Source organism: Mobula hypostoma, chromosome 16 (assembly GCF_963921235.1).
Source record: "Mobula hypostoma chromosome 16, sMobHyp1.1, whole genome shotgun sequence".
Classification (NCBI taxonomy): Eukaryota; Metazoa; Chordata; class Chondrichthyes; order Myliobatiformes; family Myliobatidae; genus Mobula; species Mobula hypostoma.
Window position 1 is genome coordinate 46371564 of NC_086112.1, and position 19265 is coordinate 46390828.

Here is a 19265-nt window from a genome sequence, read left to right on the forward strand (position 1 = left end):
CCAAAGTGAATAACCTCACACTTATTCACATTAAACAACATCTGCCAAGTTTCTGCCCACACACCCAGCCTATCCAAGTCACCTGGAATTCTCCTAACATCCTCATCACATGTCACACTGCCACCCAGCTTAGTATCATCAGCAAACTTGCTGATGTTATTCACAATGCCTTCCTCTAAATCATTGATGTAAATCGTAAAAGCTGTGGTCCCAATACCGAGCCCTGTGGCACCCCAGTAGTCACCAGCTGCCATTCCGAGAAACACCCATTCACTGCTACCCTTTGCTTTCTATCTGCCAACCAGTTTTCTATCCATGTCAATATCCTCCCCCCAATGCCATGAGCTCTGATTTTACCCACCAATCTCCTATGTGGTACCTTATCAAATGCCTTCTGAAAGTCAAGGTACACCACATCCACTGGATCTCCCGCGTCTATCTTCCAGGTTACATCCTCGAAAAACTCCAATAGATTAGTCAAGCATGATTTGCCCTTGGTAAATCCATGCTGGTTCGGCCCAATCCTATCACTGCTATCAAGATATGCCTCTATTTCATCTTTAATAATGGACTCTAGCATCTTTCCCACTACTGATGTTAGGCTAACAGGGCGATAGTTCTCTGTTTTCTCCCTCCCTCCTTTCTTAAAAAGTGGGATAACATTAGCCATTCGCCAATCCTCAGGAACTGATCCTGAATCTAAGGAACATTGGAAAATGATCACCAATGCATCCGCAATTTCCAGAGCCACCTCCTTTAGTACCCTAGGATGCAGACCATCTGGATTTGTTAGCCTTCAGTCCCATCAGTCTACTCATCACCGTTTCCTTCCTAATGTCAATCTGTTTCAATTCCTCTGTTACCCTATGTCCTTGGCCCATCCATACATCTGGGAGATTGCTTGTGTCTTCCCTAGTGACGACAGATTCAAAGTACTTATTAAATTCGTCTGCCATTTCTCTGTTTCCCATAACAATTTCTCCCAATTCATTCTTCAAGGGCCCAACATTGTTCTTAACTATCTTCCTTCTCTTCACATACCTAAAAAAAACTTTTGCTATCCTCCTTTATATTCCTAGCTAGCTTGCGTTCATACCTCATTTTTTTCCCCATATTGCCTTTTTAGTTAAGTTCTGTTGCTCCTTAAAAATTTCCCAATCATCCATCTTCCCACTCACCTTAGCTCTGCTATACTTCTTTTTTAATGCTATGCTATCTCTGACTTCCTTTGTCAACCACTGTGGCCACTTTGCCCCCTTTGAATTCTTCCTTCTCCAGGGGATGAACTGATTTTGCATCTTGTGCATTATTCCCAAGAATACCTGCTATTGCTGTTAGAATTGCTGTCTTTTCTGCTAGGATATCCAACCAGTCAACTTTGGCCAGCTCCTCCCTCATGGCTCCATAGTCTCCTTTGTTCAACTGCAATACTGACACTTCTGATCTGCCCTTATCCCTCTCAACTTGCAGATAGAAACTTATCGTATTATGGTCACTACCTCCTAATGGCTCCTTTACTTCAAGATCACTTACCAAATCCTATTCATTGCACAACACTAAATCCAGAATAGCCTTATCCCTGGTCGGCTCTCGTACAAGCTGCTCCAAAAATGCATCCCGTAGGCACTCTACAAACTCCCTATCCTGGGGTCCAGTACCAACCTGATTTTCCCAGTTCACCTGCATGTTGAAATCCCCCATAACTACTACAACATTTCCTTTGCCACATGCCATTGTTAACTCCCTATTCAACTTGCACCCAATATCCATGCTACTGTTTGGGGGCCTGTAGATAACACCTATTAGGGTCTTTTTGCCCTTACTGTTCCGCAGTTCTATCCACACTGATTCTACTTCTCCTGATTCTATGTCCCCCCTTGCAAGGGACTGAATCTCATTCCTCACCAACAGGGCCACCCCACCCCCTCTGCCCACCTTTCTGTCCCTTCGATAGCACGTATACCCTTGTACATTCAATTCCCAGGTCTGATCCCCCTGCAGCCATATCTCTGTTATCCCAACAACATCATAGTTACCCATTCGCACCTGAGCTTCAAGCTCATCCGCCTTATTTCTGACACTTCGTGCATTCAGATATAGAATTTTTAATCCATTTCTCCTCTCTCTGTTTAAATCGCTGCCTATTGTGCATAACCCAGCTCCCCGAACTCTCACCGGGCTATACGCCCCTTGAATTTTGTTGTCCTTCTTAAATTTACTTACTCTTTCTGCACATTTAACTCCATGCTCCGTCAGACCATCCCTCTGCACATGTATCCTCCTTATCACTCGTTCCACCTCACCTTTCTATACTTCATACTTAATATTCCAGAACCATGTAGTCCCCACCTGTCCTTTATACTTCATCTCACTATCCTCTCTCACATTCTGGATCCCTGCCCCCTGCAAATTTAGTTTAAACCCCCCCAAGCAGCACTAGCAAACTTTCCTGCAAGAATTTTAGTACCCCTCCAGTTCAAGTGTAGACGATCCCGTCGGAACAGATCCCACCTTCCCTGGAACAAAGCCCAATTATCTAAAAACCTGAAGCCCTCCCTCCTGCACCATCCTCTCAGCCACATATTGATCTGTATAATCCTTCTGTTCCTCGCCTCACTCGCACGTGGCACAGGTAGCAATCCCGAGATTGTTATCCTGGAGGTCCTGCCCTTCAGTTTCGCATCTAACTCCCTGAACTCACTACGCAGGACCCCCTCACTCTTCCTACCCACGTCGCTGGTCCCTACATGGACCACAACATCTGCATTCTTCCCCTCCCTCTCGAGAATAACCTGCACCCGATCTGAGATGTCCCGGACCCCAGCACCAGGGAGGAGACATACCATCCGAGACTCCCGATCTCCCCCACAAAATTTCCTATCTGCCCCCCTGACTATAGAATCCCCTATCACTACCGCTGTCCTCTCTTCCCTCCTCTCCTTCTGAGTCGAGGGTCCAACCTCAGTGCCAGAGACAGGACCACTGCAACTTGTTCCTGGTAGGTCATCCCCACCAACAGTATCCAAAACGGTATACTTATTGTTGATGGGAATGGCCACAGGGGTGCTCTGCTCTCTGTGCCTGCTCCCCCTCCATCTCCTGACAGTCACCCAGTTGCCAACTTCCCGTCTTTTTGGTGTGACTACCTCCTGATAACTCTTATCTATCTCTGTCTCTGCCTCCGGAATGATCAGTAGTTCATCCAGTCCAGCTCCAATTCCCTAACTCGCTCTGATAGGAGCTGCAGCTGGATGCACCTTCTGCAGGTGTGGTCATCAGGGACAACTGCGCTGACCCTGACCTCCCACATACTGCATACGGAGCACACCACTGCTCTAACTATCTCCCCCATTACCTGATCCCAGATTAATCAGAATAAATGAAAAAGTACCTACCGACCTTACCTTTTTCCCTCAGCAAGCACGTACTCAGGCTCACTGATTACCTCTCACCGAAGACCCCCTTACACCAAAGCCCAGCACAGCTAAGAACTTGTTGACTGCTTGCTTTACGGCTTATTATTAAGGTTCCAGTGCACAGGATCATAAGAGGCTGCCGCCAGTTCTATCACATGCACAACCCTCCTGAGGATATCTTCAAGTGTTGGTGTGTCGTGTAGATGCTGTCCATTTATAAGGATCCTCTCCTTTCGGGAGTTGCTCTCTTCTCATTACCATGATCTGAGAAGAGGTATAGGAGCTTGAAGGTACACGCCCAACAATACAAACTCAGCTTCTTCTCCTCTACCATCAGATTTCCGAACAGTTCATGAACAACACCTCATTATTTCTTAATCTCTGCACTATCATTTATTGTTGCAATGTTTATGTCCTTGCGCTGCTTTACTTTCGCAAAACAACAAAATTTACATCATCTTCAGAAGTCAGTGAAAACAACCCTGATTCTAATTATGAAATCAAGCATCCTGCTTCAATCAGCTCACTGGACACTTTGCTTTAACCCCTGACTTTATTTTCATTAATAATTAATTGATTATTAACAGTAATTAATCCACTTCCATTCTGAGTCACTTTAATGGTTTGGCCTTTATCACCTGACAGTAATCCCATCACCAAACCCATTGTTAGGTGGATTAAACAGGGATTTGGCAATTTAATCAGTCACTAACTGCTGCTTTTTCCATGAGATATTTTGACTTTTGACTAATTGATCAATATTATTTCTGTTCGCTGTCACCTACCTGAATTAAACACATACGGAGATGATTATTGGAGGAATGGCAGAGCAGACTCCATGGGCCAAATGGCCTAATTCTGCTCCTATATCTTATGGTTTTATAATTACATTTAAACCCATCTTGAAAAAAGGTTTATGTCTAGCAAATGAAAAAAAGGAAAATTAAGTACGTTTTTGATATTACAGTCAATGGAAATAAATGATTGATGGAGAATAAGCATTCTGGGCAAAAAAAGTACCTAAATTAGACTTGTGCATGATGCAGGTGAAGCAAGCCCTGTGTGTTCTCCCTACTTTAAAAATGTGATGTCAATGGAGGCTGTTGTTAAAATCCAAAGATTGCAGTCAAAAACTCTGCATTTGAATGGAATATGACCCAAGACCATTAGAGGGAGCATTGAGTCATTTCATTGAAAGAAAGGCTACTGTAAAGACAGTGTTTTATTGAAGAATAAGTGTTGCCACGTGACATAAAATGCCCTCATTTTCAATGTGAAACCAACATTCAACAAGCAATGACAACAAAACAAAACCCCTTTCCCACCCTCCCCTACCCACACTAGCAAGCTGCCCCAGGCACATTTCAGATTGCGTTGGTTGTTAATGCATACAAAGCATTTCACAATGTGTTTCAATGTACATGTGATTAATAAATAATAATAATCTACAGAAAACCAAGACACACAGCATACCCACAGAGCACAATGTAACATGAGGAGGATAATCTTAGAGCCTATTGAAGGAAGTAGAATGACTGATACCAATAACCAGAAGGAGAAACGCAGATAATGACAGCTTGATTTGTCTCCTGGTTGCGTTAGATAATTAAGGACCTTCTTACCCTGAATCTAGAAACCTGTAGCTGACCTCCTGAGCAAACATCAGCCATGCCATATTTGTTGGCTTTGCTGTGCTTTCTTCATGATATGGGATAGGAGATCTCTCTCCAACTTCTCTCAGTGCCCAGCAATACACCATACAATGTGCCATTAAAGCAAGGCGTAGGCTTTGACTGAGCTGAAGCCACAGTGAGAGCTCGCCCGCTCTTGGTTCAAGCTCTAATTTCAGCGTTACCATACATCATTGGATTTGGTCCTTTAAGTCAGTGGTCCCCAACCACCGGGCCGCGGACCGGTACCAGGCCACAAAGCATGCTCTACCGGGCCGCGAGGAAACGATATGATTTGGCGATAGGAGTCAGCTGCACCTTTCCTCATTCCCTGTCACACCCACTGTTGAGCCATTACGCATGCGAGGTCATTACCTGCGCGTCATCCATTTCAGCGTGGGAAGAAGATCAACTCCTCGAGCTTGCAAATGACGGCGGGCTGAAAAGTATGTTTGACATAACATCTCTGCTGGCATTATGGATCAACGTCAAGGCTAAATATCCTGAGAATGCCACGAAAGCACTGAAAACGTTGCTTCCATTTCCAACATATCTCTGCAATGAATGCAACGAAAACTAAATTGCGGAATAGACAGGACATTAGGAACCCCGTTAGAGTATCACTGTCTCTCGTCACCCTTCGATAGGATCGTCTTGTTGCAGGAAAACAATCCCAGGGCTCCCACTGATCCAGCGATATTGGTGTGTTGGAATGATTTTATATGTTCATACGGGGAAAATATGTGCTGCGTGTTTAATATCCAAACGATACTTAACATGTTATGATGCTATTGACTTATATAACTATATAACAATTACAGCACGGAAACAGGCCATCTCTGCCCTTCTAGTCCGTGCTGAACGCTACTCTCATCTAGTCCCACCGACCTGCACTCAGCCCATAACCCTCCATTCCTTTCCTGTCCATATACCTATCCAATTTTTTCTTTAAATGATAATATCGAACCTGCCTCTACCACTTCTACTGGAAGTTCATTCAACATTTACTTCAAGCTCCCCTGTCCTCCCCTGATAATTGATTTATCACTATATTCATGCGAGGAAAATATGTGCTGTGTGTTTAATATTAAATTCGTTAGATAAACACTTTCAGAAACGAAATTGAGTGTATTAGCTAATTATCATCTATATTCCGGTCGTGATTAACACCACCCCGCCCCCGAACAGAATCACCAAAAACGATTTGTAGAAAGAATCGTACACGCATGCGCACTGGTGCCCACGCAAGGCTTCATGGTCATTGTAGTCTTTTCGGGGAAAACCCAGCGTATTTGACTGCTACTCTTGTCCGCTGACAACCCTACCCACCCCCACCCCGGTCGGCCGGTCTGCAAGAATATTGTCAATATGAAACCAGTCCGCAGTGCGAGAAAGGTTGGGGACCCCTGGTTTAAGTTGAAATCATCTTATGCAAGCTCTTTGCATCCAAACCAAACACAGAAGAATAATCAGAGTTGAAATGGTTAACTACATTATACATTCTTGCACGCTTATCACAAACATTGCACCATTCCTCTGCTCCAACTCCACCAAATAGATATAAGGCTATTATAAAGACTTACTTACTATGGTTTTCCAATTCTTATAACAGTTCCAGGGTAGAAGCGTTTAGCCCTCGAGGACATGCAGCTAAGGTGAAAGGGGAAAAGTTTAAAGGAGATGAGCAAGGCAAGAACTTTTTTTAAACAGAGCCAGGTAGATGCCTAGTACAGGCTGGCAGGGTAATAGTGGAAGTGGGATACCACAGTGGTGTTTAAGAGGGTCTTAGATAAACAAACAAAATGCAGTGAATGAAGGGATATAGGGATACAGTGTTGGCCCAGACGTTGTAGATTGCAGGGCCTGCTGTTATGTTCTAAATTTTACATGTTTCATCACAAGAGCCAGGGAATTTACTTTCATTTCAAATCTTTTTATTGTATATAAAGGAAAAATAACATGAGTACATCGAAGTAACAACACCTACAATGCCTCAAAAAAACTATCATCTTAAAGATTGAAAACAAAATTTTGTGATAACAAAAAAAAACAACTGAGCAAAAAAGTAAGAAAAAAAGAGAACCCATTAGGTTTACAACCCCAGAGCCATGCGTCATACAAAAAGCTTCTAAAAATAAACATCAAACCGCCAGCAAGAGAGCCAGGGAATTTAAAATTAGATCATGAATCAATAACATTTGGGATACAAAGCTGGCATCAAGTATGATGAATAGTTGAATAGCTGGTATGATGAATCTACTGGATTGTCATAAAAATCCAAGTGTTTGCTCACCTATCTCAAAAGAAGAAATCAGTCATTGTTGTCAGGTCAGGCTATTTCACTGTTAATTTTCCACAGAAATTTCCAGCCAAATCAATCAGTTCAAGGGCAATAGATTAGATTAGATTAGATTATCTAGAAAAGAAATAAACATACCAGTGATAATAACAACCCATGAATAATTAAGAAAAAATATGTCAGATAAAATAGAGCAAATATTGTTCAATGTAGCTATAATTTGTAATAATGTTGATTTGATCTATATGTAACAGTGGATGAAGGATGCTCATCTGGCTTCAGTTTTGCTTTGAGCAGTACCTTTCTTTGTTAACCCCATCAGTTGCTCCTGAACTGCATCATTGAAAGTAATCCATTGAGGGATTGCTCTGAAACAAATGGCCTGAAAAATGGATGAGTTATTCAATAGACGATCTGATTTGTAGTGGATACTGTATGTTTCTATTACACACTCTTGAAAAGATTACCATTGATCCATACATAAATCTGAAAACAAGATGAACTTGCATTGGAAGTGATTACCTGTAGTTCATGCATCAGACACCCACTACTTCGATCCCCAAGCAGGGCACAGTTCAACGATTCTCTTGCAAATTGTTCAGCGCTCTGAATTGTCAATCCAGGATCAACTTTTGACATTTGACTAGCCACACCGTAGGGCATTACACACTGAAAAACAGAGAATAAAAGGGATCACCCATTTTGAGAGTATTGCCATGCCCCAGCGATCCAGGCACAAGCCTAACCTTCTGACACTCTGTGTGGAGCTTGAACATTTTCTCTGTGACAGTGTCAGTTTCCACCAGGTGTTCCAGTTTCCTCCTTGATAAGTTAATTGACCAGTTAAATTGCCCCTAGAGTGTAGATGAGTGCTAGAATTTGGGGGCAGTTTGCAGGTACAGTATTAATGCACATGTGTCAAGAAAAAAAACATTAGGTGGGATACTGATAAATTAGTGCACGCTAGTCAGTGTGAACTCAGTGAACCAAAGGACCGGTTTCTACTTTGTATCTCTCTTTACGACTTTTAAGATTTGAGACTCAAAATTAGAGTGAGACTTCAAATTAATTATGAGGAAATGTATATATCCATCAAAATATGGGTGCACAGGAAATTCCTAATTCTCAATGCATGGACTTGAACATTGCTTAATCTTGGGCACCTGATATCTAATTGGTATCTTCAAACAGCCTGGCTTGACAGGAAGCTTGAAGATTGGGGATTTATAATGTAGGAAATTCTCAAAGGGAACAAAAAGTTGGAAACATTTGGGAGAGGGGATGATTATGAGGGGCGAGTAGAAGTTAGGTCATAATGGGAAAGTGGGGTAGTTGTAGGGGGTGGGTTGAGGTGGTTTTAGCAGAAGTGAGTCTTATTAAGCTTTGGTCCCACTATTTCACGCAGGACATTATTGTACAGTGAGAAATATTGCTGCCCTTGCAGGCTTTACATGCAGCTAAATATATTATATATTTGGCTGGGATCTTCCATGATTTTTATATTTCATGTGGATTAGGTTTTCCTTAATGCAATCAGCATCAATACAATCTTACTCAAGGCAAAGTAACTGCTCTATAGATCAACAAATATAAAATATTTCCGACGCAGGAAATCTAAAATAAATTTTTAAATGTTGGAAACACACGGCAGGCCAGACAGTGCTACTGGAGGGAGATGCACAGTGGGCATTTCAAATGTCCATTCCTGTCATCAAACTGGCAAAACTTCTCTTTGCCTCTTTTCCATTTTTCTGGAAGTTGAATCTTCTTCAATCTCTATTTTTTTCTCATTTCTAATTAAAGGTCACCACACTACAATGTAAGCCCTATTTTTTTCCATCTATAGTTACTATCTGTTCAGTTGAGTATTTCCAAAATGTAACCATAACATTACACGGCAAGAAATTTGACCCTTTGGCCCAAATTGCTCATGTCAAGCAAGATGTCTATCTGAACTAGTCCCATTTCCCCCACAATTCACCCATAACCTTCTTAACCCTGTTTATCCATGTCTTTTAAGCATCGTAATTATACACCATCCCTGGCAGCTTGTTCCCTGCACGTATTACTTCCTGGAATTACCACACAGATCTCTTCTAAATCTCACCTGAAACTTATGGTCTCTTGTTTTAGCTTGCCCCTTCCCTAGGAAAGAGAGAGTAAACCTACACAAATCATTATTTTATAATGTGAAACATAACTCAGTATTTTTATTGTCCTAATAATGATTTGACCTCTCCTTTAGCAAGTATCAGGAGACCACCAGAATAGTACACACTACTTCTGAGGCACTCCTGGGCAACGTACTGTACTTCACTGGTTCTGCACACATGATAAAGAGGAGCAGGCGGAGATCATGTCCTTGATCTCAACACAACTTTCTTCCTCTCATTTCCCATACCCTTTGAATCCCTTGTACTTCAAATGTCTGTCAATCTTCTCTTCCGGTAAGAAGGCAGTGCACTCGGCCACAGTGGCCTCTCGGGGGCCAACCAAAGGTGTATTTTTTTTAATGTCTTGTTTACAATTGCAAGACAATGCTGGACTCCAAGAACTTCGGGTACTCCAGGTCTATCCCATCAGTGAGCTGCCCGTTGGGGAAGAAGCTAAACTGGGTGAAGAACATGCTGCTGCTTGCTACAGGAAGGCATTGAAGACATCGGAATTGGTGGGCGAAGACGGCGTGCAGTATAACCATAGGTGGTTGTTTTAAATGTTTTTCTCTTGTGATCACAAGACCCTATTAGACATTGATAATGTAAGATACCACAAGCCTGTTTCCCTTGTTTGGTGGCACGACAGATGGCAGGTGAACTGCGTGGCCTCAGTTTTAATGGGGACTGGGCCTCAAGCCGCGGTCTTGCCTGCTGCTGCAGTGCAGGAGAGGAGACACGAGAGGCAGTGTAATGTGGTAACTTTGCTCAGTTGGAGGCTGGCCTCTCCCATCGGTGCTGCCCTCCAGTGCTCGATTGGTGGATTGCATGCATGTGCTTGTCTATGGACTGCTGAGAATTGCACTATCAATTTGCAGGACAGGTCACCCTGGGACTTGGGCTGTATATATAATTCTTTTTGCATGACTCTGTGTGTGCTTGTTATCTTGATTATACTGTGTGCCTTGTGCTGTGTATGTTTTGCACGTTGGCCCCAGATGAATGCTGTTTTATTTGAATGTATTTATGTATAGTTGAATGATTATTGAACTTGAAATTGATTCGATGATTTGATTGATTTAAACATACATTCAGTAGCCTCTTACCTAGGAACACCTGCTCTTGATGCAAATATCTAACCTGTGGCATATCTAACATGTGGCAACAACTAAATGCACAAAAGATGCAAACGTAGTCAAGAAACTGAGTTGTTGTTCAGACCAAACTTCAGGATAGGGATAAATATGACTTAAGTGACTTTGATCGTGGAATGATTGTTGGTACCAGACGGGCTGGTTTGAGTATCTCAGAAACTGCTGATCTGCTGGGATTTTCACGCATAACAGCCTCAAGAGTTTACAAAGCATTTGCAAAAGAACAAAAGCATCCGATAAGTGGCTATCCTGTGGAGAAAATGCCTTGTTAAGGACAGAGATCAGAAGACAATGTCCAAACTGTTCCAAGCTGACAATAAGGTGACAGTAACTCAAACAATCAGGTGTTACAACAGTGCTGTGCAGAAGAGCGTCTCCGAATTCACAACCTTGAAGTGGTTGGGCTACAACAGCAAAAGACCATGATCACACACTCAGTGAGTGGCCACTTTATTAGGTACAGAAGGTACCTAATAAAATGGCAACTGAGTGTATCCAATAATTTTGTCTCATAGCTTTCCAGGGGTGGAGTCCCAAAGATTCAAATCCTAGAGAGAAGAAATTCTTCCTTATCTCTGTCTGAAATGGGAAACTCCTTGCTCTGAAATTCTGCCTGCTAGTTCCAAACAGTCACACTAGGAGAAACAGCATTTCAGCAAGTTCCCCTCAAAATCTGACTGATTTACATACTATCAACTCTCATTCTCCTAATCCCCACTGAGTGCAAGTCCATCTTGCCCAATCTTTCTTCAAAGGGAAATCCATTTATTCCAGGAATCAATCGCATGACCTTCCCTCAAACACAGGTATACCCTTCCTTAACTACAGAGATCGAAACCAGACTCAATATTTTAATGCAGCTCAATGGAGTAATACATAAATTTTGTGGCTGCCTTTAATTCCTCCTTTTCCCCAGTCTAAGCTTTGAATTGTTTAACTTTTATTTTTTGGATCTTGGTGGGAAATAGTGGTCATTATATCATATCCTTTAAGAACTGGAAACAGCTTTTTGAACCCAGCAATGGAAAGGGAAAAACTTCGAAAGAAAAATCAGAAGACATGGCTGTCTGGGCTGAGCGTTTGGAACATGCATTCATGGGTCTCAACAACTAAATGGACAACAACACTTCTGAGTTGAAGTCATTCCAACAGAGTTTACAGACTATTGAGGAAAATATTGTTTCCTTGAATACTGAGTTTAAAGAATCGAAACGTCAGATTGTGGATATTTCAACCCACTTGGAACAGGCTCAACGCAAAATTGTCGATTTAGATGCAAGATTGCATAGAAATAACATTCGAATTGTGGGTCTTAAAGAAGGCTCTGAGAATGGGAATTTATTGGATTATTTTGCTAATTTGTTTCAATCTCTGTTTCCGGATATCCTATCTCAGCCTCCCGATATTGAAAGAGCTCACAGAATTTTCACTTCGTCAGATAAAGCTCGACCAATTTTAGTCAACTTTCTTCACTTTAAAGTTAAAGACCAAATTATAAAATGTGCAAGAAAACAGAAAGTTTTTAAATTTAACAGTTCCAAGATCCGTTTTTATGAAGATTATCCATGGGAAGTTATGAAACAATGGATCAAATTCATACCTGTCATGAAGATCGCACATGAAAAAAGACTTTTTCCATCTCTGAGATATCCAGCGAGATTAAAATTATTTCCTAAAGATTCTACTCCTTGTGTCTTCTTGGATCCCCAAGCAGCATCGGATTTTGTCAACTCTGTTGTGGTATCGACTGATGTATGAAGGATATTAGAGCTTCTGAATAATTTTCTGAAAGAAAACAGGCTTTGAAGATTTCGGTATGCTGAAGGTATCCTTTGATCGATGGATTACTTAAAGAAGAGGTGATCTTCTTAGTTTGACTAAAGAATGACTTTTTTTTGAAGTCTGTTTAGTATACGGAGTGAATTAATACAGCAGATAGATTGTTAACTGGTTTGGTTATCTGTTTCTATTGTTACGTACCCCGTAACTGGGTTGCCAAACCAGCAGAAATGGACCACTTAGTTGGAGTCTGGATTACTGGAACAAAGAAATAAGCAACACAATACTCTAATAGTAAGGATATAAATGCAACCGGTTAGCAATGAATAAACACACATGTACGTAGAACTAGGATAATAGGATCAATCAAGCTCTATCGCAGTCTAGGGGTAAAATGATCAGTCTCAAGTGACACAGAGTTCAGTTCAATTTAGTTCAGTTCACAGTAATGGCTGTTGTGCCGTTGGGGAGGGAGAGAGAGAACGAATGAATATGCAAATCAGATTCCAAAAAAACCTTCGATATTCCTCGCAGTTAGCTTTCGGGCGAGCCCTTTGTAATGTCTTCTGAGGTCACCGACTGTGACCCCTCCGTTCCAGATACGATCGTCTTCTGCAGTGAACCCGGCACCCAGGCAAGGGCGGACACACACACCGGGTTCCTGCCCGACCGTATCTTTCCACCCTGTGCATCTATGGCTGGTCCCACGACCAGACCTCCAAAACTCTCACCAACTTGTGGGGGCACACTGCTTCCAGGGTCTCGTTACCTCGTGGTGTCGTGTGTGTGTTGCCTTAGCGAACCTGTTCCTTTTATCCGCCTGCTGGGGTATCACCTGTCCATCAAACTTCAAACAGTTCGGGTTCAAAGCAACCGGTCTCTGACAATACTCGGAACTGTGTCTCCTTTCGGTAATCTCTCTCGTCTCTCTCTTATTAGCATTTTGAATGTTCCCCCATTGTCCTCTTATCGGCATCAATCTTCTGATAATTTGGTCTGCTGTCACACTATCTTCCTTTTTTCTTTATTAATTAAGTGATAGTTTGTTTACAGTTTATATAGACTTTTTTCTTATATTATGGAGTGTTTAGTAATAGATAATTAGCTTTAGTTCTTTTGTTAAATAAAGTAGTAAGTTAAAGAAGAATGGCGCTGCTTTTCTCTCTTTAGAGATTAAACTCTTTGGGCTAATAGTATTGCTTTGGCGTCTCTGGCGTCTTATGCAGTTTCTCCTAAGGTTGATTTATTTAAACAAAGGGTTGAACTTCAATCACAATATAATTTACTATTAAATTATCCTATTGAAAGAAATTTGCTTAAATTAAAAAGTCAATTTTATATGTTTGGAGATAAAAGTAACAAGCTATTAGCATCTCAACTTAGAGCAGTTAGAGCTAAAAGATAAATTTTTAAAATTCGTAAGGGAGATGGTAGTTTAGCTTGTAATTAATAAAATTTTTCAAGACTGTTACAGTGAACTCTATAAATCTCAGTTTCCAGCTGACCCTTCTAATATGTATGCCTTTTTACAAAAGATTGATTTTTCTAGAATATCTGTTGAAGATCAGCAAATTCTTGAAGCTCCTTTTACTAAAAGAGAAATTCAGAAAGCTATTCTTTCAATGCAATCTGGTAAAGGTCCTGGATTGAATCGTTTTTCTGTAGGATTTTATAAAAACTTTGAAGATTTGCTTACTCCTTATATGTTGGAAAGGCTTGAAGATTCTTTTCTGCTAGGAGAGTTACCTTCCACATTTTATGAAACTTCTATTTATTTAATTCTTAAGAAAGATAAAGACCCTACTGATTGTGCTTCATATAGACCTATTTCATTATTAAGTGCGGATGCTAAAATCCTTTCAAAACTAATGGCTAATTGGATGGAGAATATGCTAGCTAAAATTACTTCTCAGGAGCAAACGGGTTTTATAAAAGGCCATTATTCTTCTAAAGCTTTAAAAATCAATTTTCAACCTGATAAACTGACAGTTTCGTTTGGTATAATCCCTCAATATATTCACGGTATTTCTGTATCAGACCAACACGTAATTGCATTTGTCGCATTATTGGCTGGAAGGGCTATTTTATTAAAATGGAAAGATGCCTCTGCTCCCACTTTGATACAATGGTTCTCTCAGGTGATGTTATGTCTTAGTTTGGAAAAAATTAGAAGTTGAACTTTTGATCCTAGATTTGACTTCGAGAAAAAGTGGGGTTCCTTTGCCCGTTATTATCATTTGATTTGAGTAAATAAAGATGGTCCTTTTCTGATGCTTGGGTATATGGATATGGTTGGAGGTTTGATGTCTTTTTTTTATGGAAGCTTGTATGGCGTATAGCTCGAGGTTTCTGCTCCAAATGGGGTTTTTTCCCCGTTTTTTGTTATTAGAGTTTTTTTGTTTTAGTTAGTAGGGGTTCTTTGTTCTTTCATTCTTTTTCCATAAAAAAAAGCTTTAACATTTTGTTTTTTTTTATTATTGATACACTGTTCAGTTTGGTTGATAGTTTAACTCTAATCCTACATATGGATATGTTATCTTGATTATTTTGATGTATTTTTCTCTGTTGTTGATTTTCAATAATAATTAATAAAAAATATTTTAAAATGAAAAAAAAGAAGTGGGATGCAGGGGATTCGTGGCTACATCTATGACCAGTCTATTGAAGAAGATGGGGGTGAGGGGTCACTCCTTCCAACAAGCAATCAAGTCCTTGTCAAATGCAGCAGAAGAAAGCAGCAATTGGATTTGGATTAAAAGGAAAGACAACAAATGGGCTGCAAGATGAAGACAGGAGGGTATGGAATTGAGGGGGGTGTATCTGGGATGCCAGGTAGCACCGTTGAGCCCTCTGGAGATGTCGTGGGCTTATCAACGAAACGTCAAAGAAGGAGGGTGCCCACCTGATGACCCCAATGAGGTATCCACCCTCCTTGTCACCACTCCAAGCCCACTGCCAACATTGAGAGTGCCGACTTATCATAGGGATTGAAACATCAAGTCCTATTACGTTTGTAGTTCTACTAGCCCATTTAAGCAGTTACCCCAATTAGCCAAAGTTTCATAGTTAAAAAGGTATAAAAAAGACAAACTGAGTAACAAATGATGTATTACAAAGAAATTAAGAAATTAGAACACAACTAATACTACTGCAGTACTAAAAAACTGTGTATTAGTTCCTAATACTTATCAACAGAGGAATTCATCCACACTGTGTTCTTTTTACTGTAAAGAAACAAAATCAGCAGAGGCATCTAAGTGCAGATAATGGACTGCCTTCATACAACGCTGTCAACGATTGCATCCTCCAAATCTTTTTTTTTCATAGCATTCCACATGATTGCTATTCCCTTAAAATACTTCATAATTTCTAACTTGTTGAAGTAGTGAAATCCAATCCAGGCCATTTCTGGCATCTCTAAGCCTGAATGCTTAAAACTGCGGTGAGCAAAATTGTTCTGAATTGTCTTACTCCTTATTTCTGGTCAAATATCAGTGACAAAGATCAGTGCTTTTTGAACACAAAGGCATGTAACTGACACTATTTAAAAACTGTTTGCTTGAAGCAATGTGCTGTGTCTAATGGCCACGCAAATGCATGCAGCTGATGCTAGTTAGGAACTTTTCGGCAACAGTCTCCTGCCCCAGTCAATGTGTGTCTGCGCGCACGTGTGTGTGTATATATACATATACAATCAGGCACGTATACACACATCTGTTTGGCACCATGTTACATCCTTCTAGTAGACCCTTTCTTTCTCACTGGGAAATCAATTTCTTGAGGTTTATGAATGTTTTGTTAAACATTTTTCTTTTTACTTTACAATCTATTTCGTTGGTCCACTTTGACTAAATCATATTGTTGTAATTACCTCTATTTAAGTTAAGGGCAGCAATTTCAGGCCCAACTTTCTTCCCTCAGGTTATGTTTGGAAATTTTGCCATATTATGTTCACTCATTCCTAGATGATTCTGGATGAGAATTATTAATTTAATCTGTATCCTTGCATAATAAGAATGTAACAACTCTGAGTAATGAGCACAACCTCAAGGCTACACTTGCCATTTAGATTTCTCCATAAGATCCAAGTTCAATATTGATCTGCGTGGCGTTTAAAAGTTCTCTGTATGACCATGTGAGTTTTCTCCATATCCCAAAAACCTGCAGGTTGGGGGGTTAACTGGCTGTTGCAAATAGCAACTGAATGCACTTTGTATCTGTATATCAATGCACTAGTGAGCTGAATGGAAAGTCCAAAAGTGGAAACGAAAGGCTAATGTGCCAGCAATATTCCTTCCTATTAATCATTTTTTATTAAATAGGAAGAGTTCCTATTGGGTTCTTTAACACTTATGCCTAGCTTCCAAATTTACAATCTCAGAGTAACATTTCAAATCAGAAACACAGATCCCTAATATCTACACCGAATTACCAGAATATAAGGCAATCAATATGCTGAGCAGCTACAAGTATACTGCTGGAATTTGGAGGCTTCCTTGAAAAATATGATACAAGAACATCTGGAATATTTTTGGACCCAGACCTCTGCCCAAATTACATCCTGTTTACTGGTGAACTCAATTAGTCCTTCTCTCAGCTGTGTTCTCAGTAAGTGCTGGAAGCAGAGGATATAATCTATGTGGGAGTGCTGTCTAGCACTGATAAAATGTGTCTTCCTTGCTGAGACTCTCCTTTCAGATAAGGGATCGCGCCTGGATGCGTTAGCCAGATGGTTTCTTTCACCATGTGTAATTATCTCAGAGAAGAATCGTGAAATTGTGAAAATTAATCATGCATTTTTCAAGGTATCAATCAGTTAACAAATGTATTTGTCTACTGAGGTGGAATGTGTGAATGGCACTAATGCAAGATAGGACACAAGCAGATGTTTGGCTGGACTCAAGTTAACAGAGGGCATGAGTTGACAGGCAAGGTGAGATTACATCAAAATAGACTATTGCAGAGACAATACCAGTAGGTCCAATAAATGTTTGAAATTGGGAATGTAAATAGCATTGGTATGTACAGTAGCTGGAAAGTCATCCAGAGTCAAAACATTTCACCATATATATGAAGGATTTGATTTGATTTCAGATTTTTGTGGTGAGAAGGATTGATTCAATGCCAGGGACTGAAAACAATTAGTTTGATCATTTGGAAGGAGCTTCTGCTCATCCACTCCTGGAGGTCAGACAGGGAATCTGACATTTTAAAAGTGTGGAGGGACCAAGGCCGGTAGTGGTGCTGTGTTGTTGGAGTAGAAGCAGAAAGTCATATTGTGTTGCTGAAGGCAATGTGTATAAGCAAAACAAAAGACAGTCACTTCCTTGGAGTTATCAAAGAAACAATTGCACTGAATTTTTCCTTGTAAAATGGGGGCTTCAGTATTATTTTCTGTCTCACCTGGGTTCTTAAAGGAATATTTTTGTTGATTAATGGTTGCATTTGTTTTTCTGAGTTGAAATTCACATTTTGAATTGCCGTCTGTCTGATTGGAAAGTTATTCAACTTGGGTATGTTGTTTATGAACATTTCCCCTGTCATCCACCTCTATTCTGTGACTGGTCACTTAATCCAGTTAGTTTGAGGGATCAAACACTCAGTTATTAATTTTGTTTTTGGTTTAGGCTTTCATTTCTCTGGGCCAGTACAATAGCTAAAATGGAAGATAAAGCACTGAATAGCACAACACAGTGCGGGGCTTTCAGTCCACAATAGTGCGCTGACGTGCAATCCGTGGCCACTATTAGGTTCACCTGCTCATTAATGCAAATTTCTAATCATCCAATCTTCTGGAAGCAACTCAACGCATAAAAGCATGCAGACATGGTCAAGAGGTTCAGTTGTTGTTCAGACTGAACATTAGAATTGGGAAGAATGTGATCTAAGTGACTTTGACCGTGGAATGATTGTTGGTGTCGGACAGGGTGGTTTGAGTATCTCAGAAACTGCTGATCTCCTGGGATTTTCACACACAACAGTCTCCAGAGTTTACAGAGAATAGTGCAAAATGCAAACTTGAAGTGGATAGACAATAGAAGCAGAAGAGCACACCAGGTTCCACTCCTGAACATATTAAAGTGGCCACTATATAAACCTACCCTATAACCAATCTAACTATTCCCTCCCACACAGGCCATACACTCCGTTTCTTACATCCATGTTCCCATCTCGACTCTCTTAAATGTTCCTATTGTATCAACATCTATCACCAGCCTAGGCGTTGCATTCCAAGCACCCACCACTCTGTGTAAAACACCTACCTCTGATATCTCCCCTAAATTTTCCTCCATTCACCTTAAATGAGATGTCCTCCAGCATTGGTTGTTGTCACAAAATATTCTGCAGATGCTGGGGTCAAAGCAGGATGCACAACACGCTGGAGGAAGTCAACAGGTCGGGTAGCATCCATAGAAACGAACAGTCAAGGCTTCGGGCCAAGTCCTGACGAAGGGTCTGGGCCCGAAACGTTGACTGTTCATTTCCACGGATACTGCCCGACCTGCTGACTTCCTCCAGCGTATTGTGCGTATTGGTGGTTGCCACCCTGGGAGAAGAGTGCTGGCTGTCCACTCTATCTATGCCCCTTGTAATCTTAAACACTCCCTCAAGTATCTCTCATGCTTCTTTGCTCCAAGAGAAAAAAATCATCCTTGTTCAAACTTTCCTCTTAGATACATCCATACAGCATCCTAGTAACTCTCATCAGCAGTCTCTCTAAAACTTCCTAAAATGAAGTGCAAAGATCAAAACGCAACACTCTAAGTGTTGTTAACCTGAGTTTTACAGAGCTG

General features: G+C 40.8%; 1 protein-coding gene across 7 annotated transcripts in view; it reads right to left on the reverse strand.

Annotated features, from left to right (window-relative positions):
• hsd17b3 (hydroxysteroid (17-beta) dehydrogenase 3) overlaps positions 1–19265 on the reverse strand; it is a 90315-nt gene that overhangs the window by 37617 nt on the left and 33433 nt on the right. For 2 of the 7 annotated variants that reach the window (XR_010020605.1, XR_010020607.1), the window contains exons 10-13: positions 7908–8054; positions 7380–7767; positions 6674–6736; positions 5462–5641 (exon numbers count right to left, since the gene is read on the reverse strand). Coding sequence is in view for 2 of the 7 variants with exons in the window: in XM_063068872.1 (XP_062924942.1) it covers positions 7654–7767; positions 7908–8054 (261 nt within the window). In the remaining 5 variants the exon portion in view is untranslated. The other 5 variants (XR_010020609.1, XR_010020606.1, XR_010020608.1 and 2 more) reach the window with 5 other exon arrangements.